The sequence below is a fragment of the Anastrepha ludens genome, chromosome 2, assembly GCF_028408465.1.
Source record: "Anastrepha ludens isolate Willacy chromosome 2, idAnaLude1.1, whole genome shotgun sequence".
Classification (NCBI taxonomy): domain Eukaryota; kingdom Metazoa; phylum Arthropoda; class Insecta; order Diptera; family Tephritidae; genus Anastrepha; species Anastrepha ludens.
This window is the reverse complement of record NC_071498.1, coordinates 31,207,643-31,230,627: the sequence shown is the minus strand read 5'-3', so window position 1 is coordinate 31,230,627 and position 22,985 is coordinate 31,207,643. Positions and strand designations below refer to the sequence as shown.

At 36.6% G+C, this 22,985-nt stretch overlaps 1 protein-coding gene across 1 annotated transcript in view; it reads right to left on the bottom strand.

Annotated features, from left to right (window-relative positions):
• The window catches only part of LOC128867707 (probable multidrug resistance-associated protein lethal(2)03659), a 52,721-nt gene extending 31,768 nt beyond the window's left edge, over window positions 1–20,953 (bottom strand). Inside the window, exons 1-3 of the mRNA XM_054109161.1 lie at window positions 20,831–20,953; window positions 19,575–19,746; window positions 5,681–5,766 (exon numbers count right to left, since the gene is read on the bottom strand). Of these exons, the coding sequence (XP_053965136.1) occupies window positions 5,681–5,766; window positions 19,575–19,651 (163 nt within the window). The 5' untranslated portion in view covers window positions 19,652–19,746; window positions 20,831–20,953. The remainder of the gene's footprint in view (window positions 1–5,680; window positions 5,767–19,574; window positions 19,747–20,830) is intronic.
• Window positions 20,954–22,985: the final 2,032 nt, after the last annotated feature.

Genomic DNA, 22,985 nt, shown 5'->3' with positions numbered 1-22,985 from the left:
ACACAGTTCCTCAAAGCAATTGATTAAAGTACCTTCTAATTTCTTAGTCGCATCTTCAATCATTTCTGCTGATTTGAGTTTTTTCAGGTTTGGTAATCGCTCTGTTACAAGCTCACCATACCTGTCCCAGTCCACATTTCGAGGATTCCTACCGGAAGGTATTGATATTGTGTCAATTCCCAGTCGGAATTCGATAAGACGATGATCAGAAAGAGAGTCCTCCTCCAAAACTCGCCATCGGTTGATTTGATTTCCAACTGACCTATTGGTAAGTGTTAAATCAATCACCTCTTGTCTCCTTCTGGTCACAAAAGTTGGTTTGTTACCAGTGTTTTGAATGACCAAATCGGATGACAGGATAAAATCCAGTAGCTTGAGACCTCTGGGGTTGCATTTGCTGCTTCCCCACACAATGTTCTGTGAATTTGCGTCACAGCCCACTATTAGCCCCAGATTATTGGATTCTGCGTACTTGACCACTTCTCTTAGCTCCCTCGAAGGAGGTGGCTGTAAAGAGTCGTAGGGTAGGTAGGCCGAAACTATAATAGCTTCGACACTGTTCCCACTTTTCAAGTACTTTATTTTTGCAGCAACGATATCTCCGGAGCATAGCTCTTTTAACATCGTGTGTTCGATCAACCTCGGCATGATAATACATGCTCGCGGTCTCACATTCCCTTCACAATGAAGTATTTGTCCCCACGACATAGCACTTAGACCACAGATACGCTTGTGACATACCCATGGTTCTTGTATAAGTATTATGTGTGGGTTTGTTTGCAGTTTTGCATGCCTACGGCACAAGAGAGCCGTAGACGCTTTGCTATGCTGCAGATTTATCTGTGTAAATATTACTTCAGTCATGAGACTGAGTATATTTACGCTTTGTCCTCCACCTTATCCTGGACGCGGAACTGGATCCGCCCCAGATGTAGGTGGGGACGGCACCCGTACTTCGACTTAAGAACCTTGAGGGACCCAAGATCGATACCCAGTACCAGATGGGAACCCGCCTCCGAAGTGGTAGCGGATTTCTGCCTGGTGCACGAGTATACTCTCCAGAGAGTCGTGTCAAGATCCTTATTCTGAACACGGATGCGTTTGAGGAGTTCTGCTGAATTACAGGAAGGACCCGGAATCCAGACACTCGCTCGTACCAGCCTTTCTTTGCTACTCTCAACAAGAATAAACTTGCTGTTTTCGCAGGCTGGGATTTTTGCTATCGCTTTTTCTAGCCATTCTCGGGAAAAAGCATTGGAACAGTGCACCTTTACGATGCCGTCCACCACGCGTTTCCCCTCGAAAGTCGGCGCGTCTTTCGACTCACCGATAGCTTTCCACAGATAGCTGTCAAGATAGTCTTGTTGCCCTTTGGACAGTAGACCATCTTGTTTGTCGGTATGTATCTCCACCGTCATTGCCTTTGCTGCCATTCTCGCGAATGTTTCGCCAGACGTTGACGGAAGAGTGTCATTCGAGAAAATGTTAATATCTCCTATTTTGCAAAATTTATAAATTTTCCGATAGGGTGATTAATTTTGCGCCACCTTTTATGTGCATATGTATTTACATACTACTACTTTTTACTATTCAGATTAAATATTTTAGGAGATTTTTTTTCTAAGCCTAATATGGGGATTAATTTTGCGCCACTCTGTATATACAGGGGCGAATATAACCAGTGTACAGGCCCATAAGTAAAAACACTCTTAACTGGTTGTCAAAAAAATGCCCACAACTGAGATCACCTGATTTCAAAAGGTATTTTATGTAAAATGGTTGCATAAAAATGATTCAATTTCATAGAAAATCGTCTCAAAAAGTCTACAAAATGACGTACGAACTTAGAAACATATTAAAAATATTTTTTATTGTAAATTTATTTATTGTGAAAATATTATTTTGTATTTATTTTTTGGTGGATATTCTATTGTTTTTAATGTTACCATAAAAATTCTAATTTGGTATAGCAGCGCTGCCAATGCGCTCAAGCGAAAAGACCAAGCACTTATTTTTAGAAAAACTTTGAGTATGCAGTTTTGTAGCCCATTGAATTTCGGCCTATCAAAGTGCAAGTTTCAAGAGGCTAGAGAATCGGGTTGATTAAAAAACTTTTGTTTTTGGGACGGCTCTTGGGGGTTTTTTCATATAATTAAATATTTTTAATTTTTTGGCAAAAAAAGAGATAAATTATTTTCTCGGTAGATGCCTGTTATGATCGATATCTCGTAAAGTATGGATCAAACATTTCAAATTTATGCTCGTTGTCAAGTTGACATTTTACACTAAAAAACTTATTTTGCTGTTTTTCATTCGCTCCATTTAATTGTGAGTTACAGCGTGTTAACAATGGGAGTCAACAAAGAGAAAATTCGGTCATTTTTCAGTTTTTCTTTGATAAAGGCAAAAATGCAAACCCGGCCGCTGAAATTGTGAATGGTGTTTGTGGGTTATGGTTATTGACAGCTAATTACGTGGAATTTTTGGCTCAGCTACCTATATTACCTATTTCTAGCTATGCCGTAGTACAGCTCACACTGCTTATACCAAAGTCACACGACCGCGTGTCACCCTGTCTGACGGCGCGTTGGTATTGAACAGCATCATCTTGTATAGTCGTACTAGTTTCGCGGAGTTACCAAATTCAGGCATCACCGCGTATAGGCAACTTCTTTTCGTGCTGTCTAAAGCAGCTTTAAAATTGACAAAAATATGGTGTGAGTCGATTCTCCTTTCATGCGTCTTTCCTTAGATTATTTATGTATATTGGACTTCATAATCAAAATATTTTTGAACTTGTATACTTCAATTAAATTCACTGTGCAGCTGGAAAACATGAATGTAAATAAATACTCTGTTTCATGAATAAAAGTGAATTGGATAATATTTTTTGTAATTCAACAGAAGTGCTTTCTTGGTCTCATTTCAAGTTATTAATCCTCCAGATAGCATTGATTTCAAATTTGTTGCGCCAGTTTTTCTCGCGAGGTAGGCAAAAAACAAAAAAAAACACGCAGTCTGTTCGAAATCAAATGCATTACTTAATGCTCCAGATATAAAAATGCAATAAATATATACAAAACAAAAAGCTATACATGTGCATATATATATGTATGAAAATGTGTTTGTAGTTGGAATAATTTTGACACCCCTAATGAAGAGGAATGCTCAGCAACGTATATTTTTATGGTTTTATAACAATTTTTTACGACTTTATTATTATATGGGCCAGTATTCCTATATTTACCAGTTTGCAGGGTTCGTACAAATTTACTTTTAGTTGTACGCAAACGATTTTGATTATTTTTCATGAAAACGATTAGCATTTTAAATGCTTTAATGGCGAGTGGGAGCATTTATTTCGAAGCCCAAGTCATTAATGATTTTTCATTAATTTTTTTATTCTTAACTATCACACAATAGGAATTGAGTACGCAGTGAAAAATTTAGTAGTAAAATTTCAGAAAGTATTCAAATAAAAAAAGAAAAACATCAGAAAATATATGTATTTGCTAAGGAATTTTTGACAGCCACCTTAAACGCAAAAATAAAATATCTCTTGCAGTTTTTTGGGGACAAATCGATTTTTAATCAGAAAATTATCGATTTTAGTGGAAAACTACCTTTTGAATTACTTGGTAAATTCCAATAACACTAGTTTACAAATTAAAAAAATTCTGTACATTTGACACTCTTGTGTAAAATTTACCCCTGAATCTGAATAGGAAGTTAGATATTAAGAGACCTGGGCAATTTTGCGAGTTATTGCAAGTCATTACTTTTCTGAGTTAAAAAAAAAGTGTGAGTTTACTAAATTGCCATTTCCTCCGAATTTATTTATAAAAGGTGGTTAACTTTCAAGGGCCGATGTTGAATGTGAACCACACCTAAACGTCAACGACACCATTGGACTTCTTTCTTTAGGGTTACTTAAAAGAAAAGGTGTACGTCGATAAGCCAGCAATAATTCAAGAGCTAAAGGATGAGATAATTCGGCATATTAACGGCATAGAACCTCAATTATGCCTCAGCGTCATCGAAAATTTGGACCATCGGATGAAGGTGTGCCGCCGAGGCCGATTTGGTTCCATACGTAATTGAGCGATACCAATATTATCATAATAAAGAGAAATTACAATAATTTCTTAAAAAAATTGTATTTTATTTAAAATCAACACCGGCTCTTGAAACTTAACCACCCTTTAGTTAGTCGATTTCAAAACTAGTTTTTGTGAAATTAAAGGTACGTAATAAGGGATGATCAGGTTGTAGGTACTTTTTCCAATAGTGGCCTTTTGACAGATCACGCGTGACTACAGTCAAACTAAATACATAACTTTTTTTGGTATTCATTGACATTTCATCATGGAAAGACGCCTCAACAATGTTTACAAATTGTATTACTAAAATCGCCGATCTATGAAAAGTGTTCATCGCGTGCTCAGGTCAACTTATGGTGTACATAACCATCCTACCAATGAGGCCCATTTTAATGGCTACGTCAATAAGCAAAATTGACGTATTTGGGCTGAAGAGGAGCCCGAAGCCATTCAAGAACAGCCATTACATCCATAGAAAAGAGCTCTTTTTCAAAGAGGAGGTCAATATAACAGTGAATGGCGAACTCTATCGCGCTATGATAAACGACTTTTGGAAGCTGGAAATTGAGCCCGTGATCTCCACAACATTTGGTTCCAACAAGCCTACGAAACAATGAATTTACTGCCTCGTCGTTTCGGTGAGCAATCTATCTCTCGTCTTGGGCCACTGGATTGGCCACCATGGTCGTGTGCTATCACACCTTTGCACTTTTGTTTGTGGGGGTATGTAAAGTCTAAATGTTTTGTGGATAAACCACCTTCGATTGAGGCATTGGAAGCCAACATTACTAGAATTATTCACGAGATTCCCAACGAAGTCGTCCAGCGAGTCCTTCAAAATTGTTGTTCATGGATAGCCAAATTATGGCACCAAAACAAAAAACATGTCATGAATCGCTCTACACAAAACTAATAAATATTGCCCAATCAATTTGAGTTGTCGTTGTTTTATTTCAATTTAAAATCCGATACGTATCGCACCCTAAATACAAAAGGGGCACAACTCAAAATTTTCCACACTCGAGCTTGACTTGTTTACAGTAGCACAGAAAACAAACTATGCGACATATCACGCTGAAATTGGCCATGTAAGCTTATAACAGTCCTACCAAAAAACAAAAAATTTATTTTTGCCATATGGCATCCGCAGACCGTTTTATTGATAACGTCTCTTTCATATTTGAGCAGAAGTACATTTTGAGTTGTGACCCTTTTGTATTTAGGGTGCGGTATGTTTACCCTATGAAACTTCATTCCTTTTTTTTGTATGAAAATTATTTTCAATCTTTGACAAGAATTCATTTCCTTTCTAGAAGCTAACACATTGATATGTAAAACAAAAACCGGAAGTAAAGATATACCTCCAAGAATATTCCACGTTTTTGTATCTGAATCTATGTTCAGATTCAGGGTCAAATTTAAATAAGAAATGTAGGTGAAATGCCACTGGTCCAGATCATAAAATAAATAGAGTCAGCAATAAAATAAATATTATAACATTCGAGTCAGTACTAAAACTAAATATAACACTTTGAGTTGGAAAGAGAGCGAGTAATATATTATTTCCATTTTCCTCTTACCTGATCTGTGAGTAGTTAAAGCTCTATAGAGGTCCTGTTCGGCCAATGTTTTCTTGCGACCCTTGAAAAATACTGGCATAGTAAAGCTGAAACGGAAAAATTATCCATAATAATTAAAAAATTTCAATAATTAATTTTGTAGTTATAGAACTAACAAATTTTTATTATTCATACGCATACTTAATAATTATAATTATATTGATATAACACTAAAAAAAAATAATAAATTGCACGACTGAAAAACAAAGAGATAGGTGAGATATATAGCTGCTAAAAATATTTTTAAAATAGCATTTATTTTAATTAAGAACATATAATAATAAAAATTAGTAATAATACAAGTTTATCACCCTATTGGAAGATTTATAATTTTTGCAAATTGAGTCATAGGTCAATCACATTTGACATTTGTGAACTAAACAGCTGCAGTATGAAAACAGGCAAGCAATGAAGCGCGAAAATCATTTTTTTTAAGTAAAAAGGTTATTCAAAAACAAAATTTTCCGCCAAAATACTAAATATGAATTTATAAATAGAAATTTAAATGCATTTTTTGAAGAAAACGTTTTATTTTCAGTTTTTATTCACATCGAACTTATATATTTAATACAAAAACAACTTTTTTACTTTAAACATATGTGAAAAAAAAATTATAAAAATTAAAATTAAAATGGAAATGAAAATAAGCAAAAACATGAAAATAAAAAATCACTTCTCCTAGCACTGAAGGACCTAGTAGCCAGTGTGCTAATTAAGTTAGGGTATTGTAAAGGGTGGTCAAATTTCGAGGACCTATGTTGAATGTGAACCACACCTAAACATCAACGACACCGTTGGACTTCTTTCTTTGGGGTTATTTGAAAGAAAAGGTGTACGTCGATAAGCCAGCAACAATTCAAGAGCTAAAGGATGAGATAAATCGGCACATTAACCGCCTCAGCGTCATCGAAAATTTGGACCATCGGATGGAGGTGTGCCGCCGAGGCCGCGGCCACCATTTGGCCAATATTTTGTTTTATACGTAATTGAACTATACCAATATTATCATAATAAAGAGAAATGATAATAATTTCTTAAAAAAATTGTATTTTATTCAAAATCAACACCGGCCCTTGAAGCTTAACCACCCTTTATATATATAAATAATATAGCGTTATTCAATAGGTGCGCTTCAACTTTTTTCCGATAGGGAGGGCGAACGGCGCAATATTTTTTATTTTTCGCTTGTCATTTGTAAACTTCATTAGTATACATTTCATCATGGAACTCTACACACTTGAGCAACGATTGCAAATCGTGCAAATTTTTTATGAAAATAATCGTTCTGTTGCTGCTACTTTAAGAGCATTACGGCCATTTTACGGTCCATTTAACAAGCCGTCCCGTTTTGGGGTTATGTGAAGTCATTGGTCTACAGTAACAAGCCGGCGACGATTTGTGAGCTCAGAGCCAATATTGAACGCGAAATTGCTGGAATTTCGGCCGATTTATGCAAAAGAGTGGTCGAAAATTGGGTTCAACGATTGGACTTCGTAAAACGTGCACGCGGTGGTCATGCAAAAGAAATCGAATTTCATACTTAAATGTATATGTTCAAACTCGATAATAAAAAAAATTAGTTAAAAAAGTCAAACCGTTTGTATTTTATTCAAAAAAGTTCAAAAGTTGAAGCGCTCTTACTGAAAACCCCTATATTAATAATAATAATAATAAAAAATCTCTTCTACATCGTCCCCCGTACTCCGTCTTAGCGAATAAGAATAATCGCTTAACAGAAGCGCAGAGCTTGGAAGGACGGTATTATTTTTAAGAAAATTTGTTATTACTTTTGGATACACAGTCAACGACTCAATAGGCCTCAGTTAAAAAGTTGCGAATAGTTGAAGCAACTGGTATAATTGATCATATCTTGGCAGCGCTGCAATACATTTGTTTGTAAGGCAGTGAGTTATACTAGTTTTATAAGGTATAAGCATTCTCGCTACCGTCGGATCTTGCTCGATAACTTTGTTGTTGCTTTCACATGCAAATTTTTCGTCAAGTTATAATGCGTTCACATATAAGTAGATGATCTACTTTTTCGCGCTTAACTCAAAATCCGTAATTAAAAGCGCGATTTCCCATACAAAATTGCTCTCCCAAAATCTCTTATAAAATAATCCTAGATAATAACGATACTTTTTGACATACAACCCTGTGTTTTCTGTGTTATCGATAATTATTATTACGAACGTTAGGAGAAACATCAAAATAAAAACTAAATGAAATGTATGCCGGCAAAGAAAACAGGTCTGTAAACATAATTCTAATAAAATTTTTGTTAAATATTACTACGTGTGTTCATAAACGTTTTGTCCTCTTATTATAAAATGTAATATTAAATATCCCATGCGTATTGCTGCCATAATTTTTTGGAACCTCAGTAAACGTCGCATACGGATTTCCTCCAACTGTTTATTATTAGCAGCCAATTAATTGCGCAATTAAATTAGCTATTCCTGTTTCTTTCTTAATATCGTTGATAATAATTAAAGATACCAAAAACACCGAAATATTCCAAAAATAATTTCTATGAAGAAAAACCTCTCAAAGCAGTATTGACAGCTGATTGTCAATTTTGCAGGTAATCTGCCATATGTGAACAGGTAGAATAATTTGGTGGATTTATAGGTGATTAATGCATATGTGAACGTATTATTAGCCGAGAAGAGAGATAAGCGAGCAGAGAAGTGGCGAATAGAAGAGGCTTAACGTTGGAGTTTTTTTTTTTTTGGAGACGCGTTTATGCGTGAAGAACCTAGAACAAATGGCACGAATTTGTCGCTTTTTCATTTTCTTCACATTTCACATTTTTCAAAATCACCGTCTTATGTATGCGAGCCTTGTGCAGACCTACAGACATGGAATGTTCACTATTTGAGAGTGACAAGCATTTACCGTCTGTCACAATGAGTCCGTTGCGGCAACGAATTTGACTGACAGCTAAAAAGTTAATGTGTTTTTGAGTCGAAAGCGCCGCATACATGCCGTACGCCCTGCTTGAATGCACAAAACGTGACAATTTTCTACTTTTGCCGTGCGGCAAGCGCGGCGCAAATGGCAACTGTTTAAAGAAGAACTACCTTGTATCGCGCAAATTTTTATCGATGGTGTTTTTTATTATATCAAAAAAAAAAATATACATATATATATATAAATGGAATTTAAATTAGTTGAGTCAATTCAAATGCACCCTTATTCCCTCGATAAAAGCTTGAAAGAGTGTAGAAATGAATATTCGTTCCGATCTCCCAGTTTTGGTCACACCCACCGTTTATGACTACCGTAAATTCTATTAAAACCGTTTTTCACTTTAATAAGTAGTAATTTTCTAATATATTTCACACCCAACAAAAACCTTTTTATACACAACGAAATATAATATTTGCTTTCATGACAAGAACATGGGTTTTTTGTTTGTTTATTAGCTGCGCAACTTAGTTCTCGCTGTTTTTTGATGAAACTACAACTTTATTCTGAAAAAATGGTTACAAGTGAATCATTGAAAGTATTATCCATCGCTGGCTACTACTTTTCCCTATCTTTCTAGTAGATCTCGTATACCGTCGCGGTAAAACTGTTCATATTTTCCAAGGATCAAGCCATTTTTTGATGTCTTCATATGAATGGAACTACTGGTCAGCTAGGTCATATGCCATCGATCGGAACAGGTGATAATCGGACGGCACGATATCTGGAGAATATGCCGGGTGGGGTAGGATTTCCCATTTCAGTGTTTCCAGTTAGTTTTTAACGGGTTTGGCAACGTGAGGCCGAGCGTTGTCATGCTGTAGAATCACTTTTTCATGCCTCTCCGCGTATTGCGGCTGCTTCTCGCGCAGTGCTCGGCTCAATTGCATCAATTGAAGTCAATATCGATCCCCAGTGATGCTTTCGCTTTCGATTATTCGGCACAAAATCAGACATTTTCACAAAACCAAAAGTATATGATACCAAAACAAAATCACTTATGTGTCGAAGCAATTTGTTTACCATATTTCTAAGCTTGGTTTATGACGTTTCGGTTAAGTTAGAATCTATTGACAAACAGCGGGAACTTAGTTGCGCACCTAATATACACGGCAATACATTCATTATGGCCCCACGGTACGTTGCACACGTCACGTCAGTTAAATGCATTGGCGGACGCTACGGACCCATTGCGACAGGCCTAGAAGAGAGTGGTTGCAGTGGGGTGATCTCAGTAGAGGCTATTTTGAATGCGAATATTGCGAGCATTACAAATGTACGAGTAGTAAGTAGTAAATTTTCGCAATAGTATCCGGTGAAAAAAAATTGGAGATTTTGCAAATGTTCAATTAACGCATGGATGACAACGGAAACGCTTTGAAAAAAGAAATAAATGAAGATGTTTCATTTAAACTTTTATTTGATATATAGCACAGGGTGTTCAGTGGCAGAAGTATGAATTAAAAGCTAAATTAAAAAGAATTACGAATGATAAAACTTTATTTCAATAAGTTACTTAATTAAAATTAGTTAGTTAGTTAAAAAAAAAATCAAGTACGGATTTTATTTTTTTTAATTATTTTCTCTAAATGTTAAGCACCTATCTTACTGTGCGCGTAATGAAGGAAGAATGTTTTCCCATTATTGACAAAAAGTAATCGTTTAGCATACGAAGATAAGAGACACCGCACACAGAATTTCCTGCCTTCGAGGATTTCAAAAAAAAAAATATTGTTATTATTACTCCACTGCTTGACAATGCACCACAAACCGTCACTTTGGGACTGTGGCTGGTGGCAATTGATATTTTAAAAGTGGGTTTTGTCTTCTAGGTAATCAGTAACGGCAATTTTTTATTATTTACACCTTCATTTAAATGAAAATGGAATGCATCACTCCGAAAAATGGAGTTTTTCGTACAAAATCGCTCCAACATTGCCTCGCAGAATTTTTTACGCAAATTGTAATCGTTAGGCTTAAGCGCTTTTGCGTTTTGCGATATGAATTTTGAAAGAGTGAAAGCTATAGATGCTTCCACAATATTTCATGCACAATAGTGTTTGAAAATCGCAGCGCAGCCGCTGTCTTGCGCACGGGAAGGCGCGGAGATCGTGCAAACTTGCAATGGCGAGTTCAATATTTTCATTTGTTCTGGATTTCCAGCTGGGCTCCGGCCGTGGGTTGTGTGCCGCCGAACTTGTTGCCCCCCGCACCCTTGAATCAAACCTTTAACTTGAGGTATCACGTGAAGTAACAGAGTGAAGAGTTTGCTACGCACTTATTTATTAAAAAAAAAATATTATTACAATAAATAGCAGCACAGAAGAAGCTTAAAACTTAAGACCAACAACCTTTATTCAACCCAAAATACCGAACTTTCAAGAAATAAAAACAATCATTTTATAATTTGTGACAACTATTTTTTATTAATCAAAGCATTCATCTTCACTCAGCTTCGATACACGACATTTTGCACGTTTCGCCAAGTTATCAAACGCGTCATCTTGATATTTCCATGCACGCTATTTAGAGTGGCGATCACATCGGTTCGTGACTATTTCTTTTCAGCGTAAATTGCTCTTTCGGCAATAGATAAAAGTCGCAAACCAGTGAGTGCGTTGAGAGCGCAACGAAATTAATTTGTCATTTTGTCAGAAATTCGCTCATAACTCTTGATCGATTCGCTCGATTTTTTAGTTTGAATTGAGTTTACGAAGGCTGTTTCTTGACCGAAACCATGATTTTCACAGACGTTCTCTTACCATTTTTAATGAAATCTCGCACCTTTTCGATGTTTTCAAGGGGCAATCCACTCGCCTCCTAGACATTACCACTTTACCCGATTGAAATCGCTTTTTCCATTCGTAAACAATCATCATTAAAGCTATTTGAAACATGTATAAAGATTTTTTTTTAATGATGCAATAACTCCTATGGGAAAGATATTTTAAGATTCTTTTTAAGGTAGTTTGGGCACTCTGGAAGTCAGGTAATATATACATCGAATTAGACTCTGAGATCTGGTACTCAACTGGGTCGAAGCTTGCGGAAGGTGGGTCTAATGTGGGTGTCTTTGGGCCAAACCGAAAATATCGGTGCCAGAAGCGGTAATATAATAGATTTTAAAGCAGAAATCCATGGCGTAGAAATCTGCCTTCGAAAAGGTAAAGCTTCAAAGAGCATTCGAATTCTGTATTCAGTCAGGAAGTGAAGCATCCCTCAACGAGCTGGCATGTTATTATGTGAGACTGCAAAGAGCATTCGAATTCTGTATTCAGTCAGGTATGTACCTGGTACATGCCAGCTCGTTGAGGGATGCTTCACTTCTCAAAACCAGGGACGTAAATAACACCGAACTGTCAACGCTATTTCACAATTCCATAGACCAGAACACTTCTGTGGACTTACCCAGATTTACAAGGTTTTCTCTTTAACTATAGTGAAAAAGAAAATTGTGAGATGAACTTCGGCTGTCACGTCACGGGGGAGATTCAGCAACCGAATTCTGCACGATCATTTCACACAATCGTATTCACACACTCGTCCTATCAGTCATTGTTCAGATGGCAAGAAGCAAATCTCACTAACGATCCTGTTGATTTTTTCCGTATATCACTAACACAATTGCACAATCATTTCACATGTATTCACACCCTCGTCCAAACAGTCATTGTTCAGACGGCAACGAAGTGGCATTGGTTGATTTTTTTCGTATATTACCAACATAATCTAAATTTTCTTGTAAACACATCCCAAGCGACACCAGCCCATCAACTCATACTGTCAAATTCGTTCAGAGCCGAATAACGGTATTTAAAAGAGCACACCTTTAAAAATTTGTTCCCCATGGACTTGCCAAAGCTCACATAGAGGAAGTTATAAAAGTCTGAGAAGACAGAGAATTCGCACGACACTGGATGGAGAGTCCAAAACAGAGGCAGGCTAAAAAGCTTAACTACCTCTCCAGAAGAATATCAAACATGGAATACTGCTAAACTCGGAGAAAGAGTGCTTACGGACTCCCACTCGATACTAAGCAGGACATTGTAGCCGTCGTTATCATTTTAGGAAACTAGAATTCATAGTTAAAAACGTCTGCCGGTTTTGCGAAGTGGATGGTGAAACACCAGAGCACATCCTCTGTAAATATCCATTAATGCTATGGAATAATTAGAAGTCGCCAATTGGGGGCTTGTGATCAAGCAGAATAGACCACATCAGAGGTCGCAGTGCATTATGGCCCAATAATAACAACTACATTCGTAACTAATGTTTATCACCTAGTTGGTGTAGCAACTAACGTGAAACTCATGCGTAAATCAGGTGCCTGAAGTTTTAGGTATTATCAACTTCTGGCTTTAAGATAATTTCACAAGTCTAGAAGTGAGATATAGAACACCCATGCATAAGTATTTGTAAATACGTGTGGATTTTATTATCTGGTAACTCGAAATGAAGAGGGTTTTTTTTAATGAGTGCGTAAATAAGTACTTGTACTTGTATACGAAGTGTGTTCAAAAAGTATGGCGAATTTTGAATTTTCGCAGGTTACGAACATTCGAATTTCGATTTTTTTGTGGCGATATGTTGGTACTCATGTCTCTCACTCATGCCGACGAGTTCGGCCATTTGGAATGTTCAGTTAATTGTTGACAGCTGCTTTGCTTGCACGTGTTTCGGCTCGTCTTCGGATTTTAACTATTCAAAAAGTTGGATCAAAGAACCTGTATCAAATTTTGTGTGAAAAACGAAATTAAGTGCGCAGATGCATTCCGAATATTGACTGTGTACAAAATGTTCTCAGCAGGCCGAGAAGATGTGAACCACCAATAGCGTGCCGGACCCCCGAGCACTTCAACAACAGACGAAAAAATTGATGAAGTGAAGAAAATGGTATTGGCCAATCGTCGAATCACCGTTAGAGAAATTGCTGAGGACCTAGACACGTCGCTTGGCTCGTGCCATTCGATTTCGATTTTTTTCAATGGTTTGGGCATGAGACGGGTCGCCACAAAATTCGTATCAAAACTGCTCAATTTCGACCAAAAGCAGCATCGCATGAACATTGTTAATGAGATGACGGACTCTGTCCGCGACGACCCAAATTTGCTCCAGAAGGTCATACCTGGCGACAAATCGTGGGCTTATGGTTGTGACGTGGAAACCAAAGCTCAATCACCTTAATGGAAGCTGCCGCACGAACCAAGACCGAAAAAAGCGCGCCAAGTTCGGTCGAATGTAAAAGTTTTGCTTACCGTTTTCTTCGTTTGCAGGGGTGTTGTGCATCATGAGTTCATGCCACGGGATCAAAGGGTCAATAAGGAATATTACCTGCAAGTTATGCGCAATTTGCGCGAAACAATCCGCCAGAAACGCCCGGATTTGTGGAAGAACAAAAATGGACTCTTGCATCACGATAACGCCCCTGCTCACACATCGTTGCTTGTGCGCGATGTTTTGGCAAAAAGCCACGCACTAATGATGCCACAGCCACCGTACTCGTATTCCCCAGATCTGGCCCGCTGTGACTTTTTCTTGTTCCTGAAACTGAAAAGGCCCATGAAAGGACGACGCTACGCTACGAATGACGAGATAAAGACGGCATCGAAGGAGGAGTTGAAAAAAATGATTTTTGAAGTGCTTCGAAGATTGGAAAAACGTTGGCACAAGTGCATAATATCTCATGGGGATTACTTTGAAGGGGACAAAATAGACATTAATGAATAAATAAATAATTAAAAAAAACACAAAATTCGTTATACTTTTTGAACACACCTCGTAGTTGGAAGATAACAGATTTTTAAAGGAAAAAATAGCTGGCCATTATATAAAGTTGATAAAGAATCTTATTTCACTATTAGTACTGGTTATTGCCAGTATTTTATGCTAAGTTACATTAGTGATTAGTCGTATTATTATTAGTGTTTTGCCTATTATGCCTAGACGATATCCATGTGCGAGGTGTGTTCAAAAAATGAGGTGACTTATCATTTTTCGCAAAAAATATTTATTTATCCATCATTTCTATTTTATATCCTTTAAAGTAGCCCCCTCAGATATAATACACTTGTGGCAGCGTGTTTTCCAATTCTCGAAGCAGTTCTAATATGCACTTTTTGATATGTCCCTGAGCTCAATCTTTGAAAAACGCCGTCCTTTCATGGGTTTCTTCAATCTTGGGAACAAGAAGAAGGCACAGGGGAGGGTGGGGCGTTTCAAATCTGGTGAATACGGTAGCTGAGGCATGATACGGGTATTGTTTTTGGCCAAAGAATCTCTCATTAGCAAAGACGAGTGATCAGTTGCAAGTGTGAGAGTGATGCAAAACCCATGATTTTTTTTTGCACAATTCCGGGCGTTTTTTTCGTATTGCTTCACGCAAACGGCGCATAACTCCTTACCGTGCGACCCTGTGGTAAGAACTTCTGATGCACCACGCCATGGTAATCCAAGAAAACAGTGAGCAAACCCTTGACATTTGATTGAACTTGGCGTGCTTTTTTTGGTCTCGGTTCTCCTGGACTCTTCCATCGGGACGATTGGGCTTTGGTTATATTCATATACCCATGATTCGTCACCAGTTATGACACTTTTAAGCAAATCTGGATCATAGTTGGCGTCATTCAACAATTCCTGAGCGATGCTCATGCGACGTTGTTTTTGGTCAAAATGCAGCAATTTCGGAACGAACTTCACTGCCACACGTTTCATGCCCAAAATTTCCGAAAAGATTGCATGGCATGAGCCAACCGACATGCCGACATCTTCATCAACTTCTCCAATTGTGATTCAATGATTCACCATAACAATTTTCTTCACTTGTTGAGACATTTTCATCGGTTATTGATGTGCTGAGGTGTCCAGAGCGAGCGTCGTCATTCACATCTTCTCGACCTTCAGTGAAAAGCTTGTACGACTTGTAAACATTATTTTTATTCAGAGTACTCTCACCGTATGCCACTGTCAACATTTCAAGTATTTTTGAGTACTTAGTTGCATTTTTTACACAAAATTTGGTGCAACTCCTTTGATCCATTTTTTCGATAACAGCAAAACGCCGAACACGCAAAACACTGCTCTTATTTATGCCTCTGACAAACAAATTAAAAGCTTGAACATATCTTTGACACGAGTAGGCCAACATACAAAAAAAAAATAATAATCGAAAATCGAATGTACGTAGCTCGCGAAATTTGAAAATTCACCTAATTTTTTAACACATCTCGTATGTGAAGGCATTTGTGAAATTCGTTCTTTCTTCTGCTATTTTATACCAGCTGACCATTATTTGGCATCACATCAAATAACAAGCCAGTTACTTTTTAAACAAGTAAATATTTCACAGAAAGATTACAAAATTGGGCTCCCAAAATGTGCTGCATCAAAATCAAATAGAGCGAAATGTGGATATTCTCTTTATTGAATATTAATTTTTTAAATTATTATAAGAAGTAATTCAAAGCGGCTGCCGTTGCTGAATGGATTGGTGCATTACTACCATTAGGTAGTGCGTAGGTCCGAATCTCCGTGCATGAAACAGAAAATGATAGAAAGCTTTTTCTCTAATAGCAGTCCCCATCAATATTGATATCGCTCTTACCTGAAAGAATTACGCTGCCATATAATTATTGCTTTATGACACAGTGCCATTTTTGTGGCTTGGTGTCAAAGCTTTTGAAGATTGAAATAAATCCCATCGTATGTTTAACGATAAATTCGAATGGTGGCATAGAAACAACAAGCAAACAAGTAAAATTGCTTGTCTTATCTTATTAGGAAAGAGATACGATAAGGTGGGTTAATCTCAATTATCATGCAGAAAACTCTGAGTATTACTGCGTGTTAAGATGTATAGGTATTTCATAAAGCAATGACTGGCAACTAATTTTTCTTCGGAGGAAGTAGACGGGTTCCACTTTTCATAATCTGCTAATACATACATATTTATATACCTGTACATTGTTAAGGGCGGTCGATACAACATTTCATATAAAGATGTATTCACCCCATATAAGGTTTCATTTAATGAATCAATCAATTATCAATATGTAATGTCAAGGAGCCCTTATAATAGGAGGACTATTTGTGGCGTTGCTTCATATCGCAGGACCCACAGCTTTAAGTCGACTCTGAAGGACAAATGATTTTTTATGATAGAACTTTTACATGGCAGAAATACGCTCGAAGATTTGCCACTGCCTACCGAGGGGAGAACACTATTAGAAAAAACTTGATTTGTCATTTTGCTGTTTCCTGCACGAAGATTCGAACCTACAAACTCCGTTTACATAAAGTAATTCGCAAAAAAGGAAGGATTTGTAGGAAAACAACTCGTGCATTTTCCATCGTCATAACCCACCGGCGCTCCGTCGCACAGTGCCATCATTATCCGTGAATTTTTCACCAAGAACGAAACGAATACCACCTAACAGCCATCGAATTCACCCGAAAGGGCTCTGCTATTTTTTTCCGTTTGAGACAAAGTAATGGAAAAATCGAAGACGGCTTTGATGGCTATACCGAAAATAGAGTTCCAGAAATATTTCGTGAAGCTGGATCAAATGCCGGCATAAGTGCGTTGCAGTTGGTGGGGAGTACTTTGAAGTTGATAATATATCTTTTGAGGTATAAACTTGTAGTTTGAATATTCTGAATATATTCTGGGAACTTTTTGGTCAAGAGGAACTTTTTTCTAATGTCATCCAGTGCAACCCCATCGCGCTTTTAGAGCCCGAGATACAAAAGACTAGTCATCTGTTGAAGAAATAATGCATTTATTTTTACTATGGAAAAAAGTTAGCCCTCCGTTCATTCGACACTTCACTGAATACGTGGTTCTTTACGGAAATTAGTTTTTCTAATGTTTTTGCACAATGCCTCTTTGAAAGGCTCATATTTTAATGTCTTCCTACAACAAACTCTCACTAGTTTAAGTAAGTAAAGAAGGTCACATAATTAAGCTGCATAATTTCCGATCAAAAATCATTCGAAATTTGTGAATAAAACGAAAATTGACTGATACTTTTTCACTTATTTGCTTATTAAAATGAAATATAATTATCAATATTTTTATGATGAGCAAAATTTTACAGCAATTGGTCACAATGTCTCGGACTGTATATTTATCCTCTTCAAGTGAACTTTGTTTTTGGCCATAATATTCTACAAAATCTATAGTCACCAACATTAGCTTTAATTGTTTAACATCCCCCAGCCATTTTTCGTGTTAATTTCCACACAAGTTGTGTAGGTAATCGGCTCCAAATAAGTCGAATTTGCCTAGATAATTGTTCAAATGTCCATATTTGCTTTCCTTTGAGTTTTTGCTTCATTATTAAGCGAACATTTTCAATAGGGTTGGCTTCAGGTGACTGTAAAAGCCAATTTAGCATTTCAAATCCATGCTTTTAAAATCCAAGCTTGGCTAGCTCCTCCAAATATCTTCGCAGCTGATGGTAATAATGCTTTTTAGTAACTTTCATTCATTAAAACTGCATTCAAATTGGCGGTGAACACAAGAAGGAGAAGCAAACGGAAAAACAGTCCCAAACATGAACCCTAACTGTTGCCTTACAGTTTGTAGAAGCAGGCGATTATCAGCAGTGCACCAGAACCGACGTATGCAACTATTTGCTCAAAAGTAAGATTCATCCTTGAATTTATGTTTTCCCAATGTGCTCCGGAATTTGAGGTCTTCGGCACGTGAACGTCCTCGATTCGTGCCTTTGGATACATTAAAACTATTTTTTTTTAAACTGCTTCAGTTTTGCGCAACAATGAAAATCAATCAATCAATCAAATCAACGAAGCCGTACTTTTTTGGGGGCTCGTCCGAGTAAGTCGTCAACGTTTTTAACTTCGATATACCATTCCTCCGTAGCCGAATGGGTTGGTGCGTGACTACCATTCGGAATTCAGAGAAAATGTAGGTTCGAATCTCGGTGAAACATCAAAATAAAGAAAAAGTTGTTTCTACTAGCGGTTGCCCCTCGACAGGCAATGGCAAACCTCCGAGTGTCCATAAAAAAGCTCCTCATAAAAAATATCTACCGTTCGGAGTCGTCATGAAACTGTAAGCCCCTCCAACAACATCAAAACGTACGCCACAAATAGGAGGAGGAGCTCGGCCAAACACCCAAAACGGGTGTGCGCGCCAATTATATATATATATCATATATACCATTCTTCTTCTTGATTGGCGCGATAATCGCTTACGCGATTTTGGCTGAGTTTAACAAAGCGCGCCAGTCGTTACTTTCTCGTGCTAACCTGTACCAGTTGGAAACACCAAGCGAAGCCAAGTCCTTCTCCAACTGATCTCTCCAGAAGGCCTTTCTCTTAGTCTGCTACTATCAACTGGTATCGCATCGAATACTTTCATAGCCGCAGCGTTTGTTTCCCTTCGAACGAAATGACCGAGCCAACGAAGTCACTGAATCTTTATACCTTTCTTCTTTTCTTGCGGTATATCATTGGACCGATTTATTTATGAACGTCTTCGATTTTTTCAAATATTTTGCTACAGATGCACGTGACATCTTTATACCTTTAGGGTGTTTGCTTAGGAACTCTGCTTCAAATGGTTTTTCATGAGCGAAATACATTTTCTAAAAACAACGTCCGCTTTCTAAATTCCTCACAAAACTATTATAACAAATTGCACAACGCGTATTGCGAAAAGTATACGCTTCCATTAGACAAACTGTATAGACGCGTACAAAATCAGATACTTTGGTATTTTCTCAAGCATAGTTCGGGTGATTTTTTAACAGAAGTTGCACACATATGCACATATTTAAAATATTAAAAAAATGCACTGTCATGCACAATTTGGGAATATTAATCTAAAATATAGCTAACTATTCTGCTAGAGTAGGAAACTTACCAGAACATGAGAACTGAAAGTGGATTGGCGCGTTCGCGCGGATTGGGCGGCAACTCGTCCGCCTTAAACGACTGCATGGCGGCGGCGTATTCTTCGAATTCTTCGGAGCGTCAAATTGGCAGTGATTAGTGGACACTTGATGTTTATTAAACTCACAACACTTAAATATTAACTGCAATACATAAACGAATAAAAGAAAATTTGTATTAAGTTTTATAAATTATTTTTATGCTAAATATCATTTGGTTTACACATTTGTAGGTGTCTAATTGTATGTAACTTTAACTTTTTTGGGCTTTTATAAAACTAATTCAAGGCTTGCATACATTTTTTTTTAATAAATTTCGTTGTTTAAATTTTTTAATAAGTTTTTTTGCATACATTTTTTTTAGTAATTTGTTTGCATATATATTTTTTTAGTAATTTTGTATGTAACAATGTATGACAAATTTTTGTATAACTTTTTTTTGTTTATAACATTTTTTTTTTTAATTTTCCCGCAGTTGTGAAATACTCATTTAAACAAATAATGAATAAAACGAATTAATTCAAGACTTGCATAAATTTTATTTAAATAAATTGTTTGTATACATTTTTTTTAATAATTTTTTTTTTTTTATAAAATTTTTTATTTATATACAATTTTTTTCCTAAATTTTTCCGCAGTTGTGAAATACTCATTTATACAAATAATGAATAAAACGAGTTAGTTCAAGACTTGCATAATTTTATTTAAATACATTTTTGCTTACATTTTATTATACATTTTTTTTGTTTATAAACTTTTTTTTTATAATTTTTTTTTTTTATTTTTCGCAGTTGCGAAATACTCATTTATATGATAGAAATCTCTAAGCGCAATATACTTTATTATCCACTGTAAATACCACTTCAGGCAGTGTCAAAAAATGCTACTCAGTTCATAAAATTTATTATGCCGTTTCTTAATTGTATTTTATTATGGCGTAATTTTTATTTACACTTGCTAAGGTGCGCGCGTCTCTTCTATCAATATGTATGTAAACGTTGCAAAACACGAACTTATTTATTTAGTTTTATTTGAAATTTAAATTCTGTTGGCACATACACACAAACGTGCATATGTATTGAGAAAGAAAGATTTCGTAGAAGCTATCTTCTTTTTAATCTTTCTTCTTCTTTCGTCATGTTATTCAGCGAAACAGCAACTACACTAAAATTCATCCAAACAAGTATTTTTATATAATTGACACTTTAATACCAAAAATAAAACGTACAATTAACTACCAATGCGCGTGTTGCCAATATTTAGAACCCTTTTCGAATAGTAAGAGTGATCTATCCCGTACATACTGACCGTCCGCACTAGACTCTTGCTGAAGAGTAGACACTGCGCACTTTTATACCCGTCGTCGCACGCTCTTATCACAACTAGAAGATCATTGAAAGAGAGCAGACAACTGAGTATTTGACCGTCTCTTTGCTGCCGTGTTAGCTGATTTTTAGGTGGCTCTCTGGCGACATTAGACTTTTTATTATATTTACAATGACACGTTGCTTTTATCAATGAGGCTGCATGTTTCTGCTACTATGTAGATAAATACTCCTATGTATAAGTATTTAAATAGCCAAACGGCTCGAATGACTGATCAATAAAGTGTGAGTGAGTGGATTTTTTGTTCTACAACCTACTGGATAAGAGACATACTTTTGGTCAAACTCAATATTTTATATTTCAGTGTTTGGTGAAGAGCTCTTCAATGCTGTACATTTCCATAAATTTGTTGGAAAAGAAATCCATTTTTTTTGCGTATAAAACGTTGCGGTTTAAAACTGTTTTATGGTCGATCCTTAGCTCCTGGACGACTGCTACGAGTACTAAGTGTCGATGTACACACATAGACCTCTGGAAGGGAGACACGGGAAATTCTTTTTTGATTTTTTTTTTTTTTTAATTTACAACCATGGACAGATAAATAGCACAAATGTAGTAAGTTAAGTTTTTAGTACTAACTCTGCTTTGATCAAATAAATTAGTTTGTGCGAGGAACTTACCGTTTTTTTCGATGGAATGTTTTGCGTTCTATTTTATTTATGCTTATTGCTTTTTTGAAGTGGACACAAAAATAGGTCATTATAACTTGTGCAGCGGAGAGTAAAACTTTGATATTGCTTCAGCGATTTTTAGTATAATTTTTGTTTCTTAAATTTTTAAAGTAATTACTAAAAATGGAACGTGGAAAACATTGCACGCCGGAGAAAAGAGCTCTTATATACCGTAAAAAGCTATACAGGAATATGATGTGCTCTCGGGAAATGGTTTATAATGCTCTTAATTTAGTTAAGAAAGATTCATCCTATCTAAGCAAAAAAACGGAAAGAAAACCAAGCCGCGAAAAGCTGATGTTAATGTGGATAGAGCTATAATACGCAAGAGCAAAGTAGATTCTTTTACGTCGTCACGGCAAATAATGTTTGAAATATACCAAAAATCTGGTCCACAAGGATCCAGAAAGCTTGTAGGAAGGCGACTTACCGAAGCCCAGTTGTTTGGCCGCATAAGCAGGAAAAAAACCACTCTTCCCAAGAAGACATATCAAACACCGACTTGCCTTTGCAAAAGCCCATTCAGTTTTGGTAAAACGTACTTTGGACCGACGACACCAAAATAAATACGATGGGACCAGATGGGAAAACTAGGTTCACAAATAAGACGATGAAACACGGCGGCGGAAACATCATGGCTTGGGGAGCTTTTTCCTGGCATGGTGTTGGGTCGATTGTTCGCGTGGCTGGTAAAATGGACAGATTTCTGTATCTGGATATACTCCAGAATAAAATGGAGCCATTTGTGTTTGAGTTAAGCCATTAAATTGGACATTTATGCAGGACAATGATCCAAGGCATACTGCGAAGACAGTGAGGCAATGGCTCAGAAGAGAAAAAATTAATGTACTGGATTGGCCGGCGCAAAGTCCTGTTCTCAATCCAATAGAAAATTTGGCGAATGACGTTAAGATCAAAATCGTTAACAAAAATGTTAAAAATTTTGATGATTTATTATTATTATTATTATTATTTCCCACGCCACTCTCCCCCCCGCATACCGCGCGAGGCGGGGTCCATTTTCACCGAGCACGACGGCAGTTTCGTGCTGCAAGTCGTGTCGGCACTTTTTTTTTTGTGTTATGTTTTGTATTATTTTATTAATATTTATGTCAGTGTTTATTTATTTATGTCAATGTTTTTCTAATAATGTTGCATGTTTTTAAAATGACTGCTTTTTGTATCTTATGATGTATAATTGGGTTGATGTTGAGTTCTTTTAAGTTTTTAATAAATGTTTTGTGGAGTATTCCAGTTGCTGAAATCACAAATGGAATTGTTTTTACAGTTTTTTGTTTCCATATTCGTTTTATTTCTTGCGTTAGT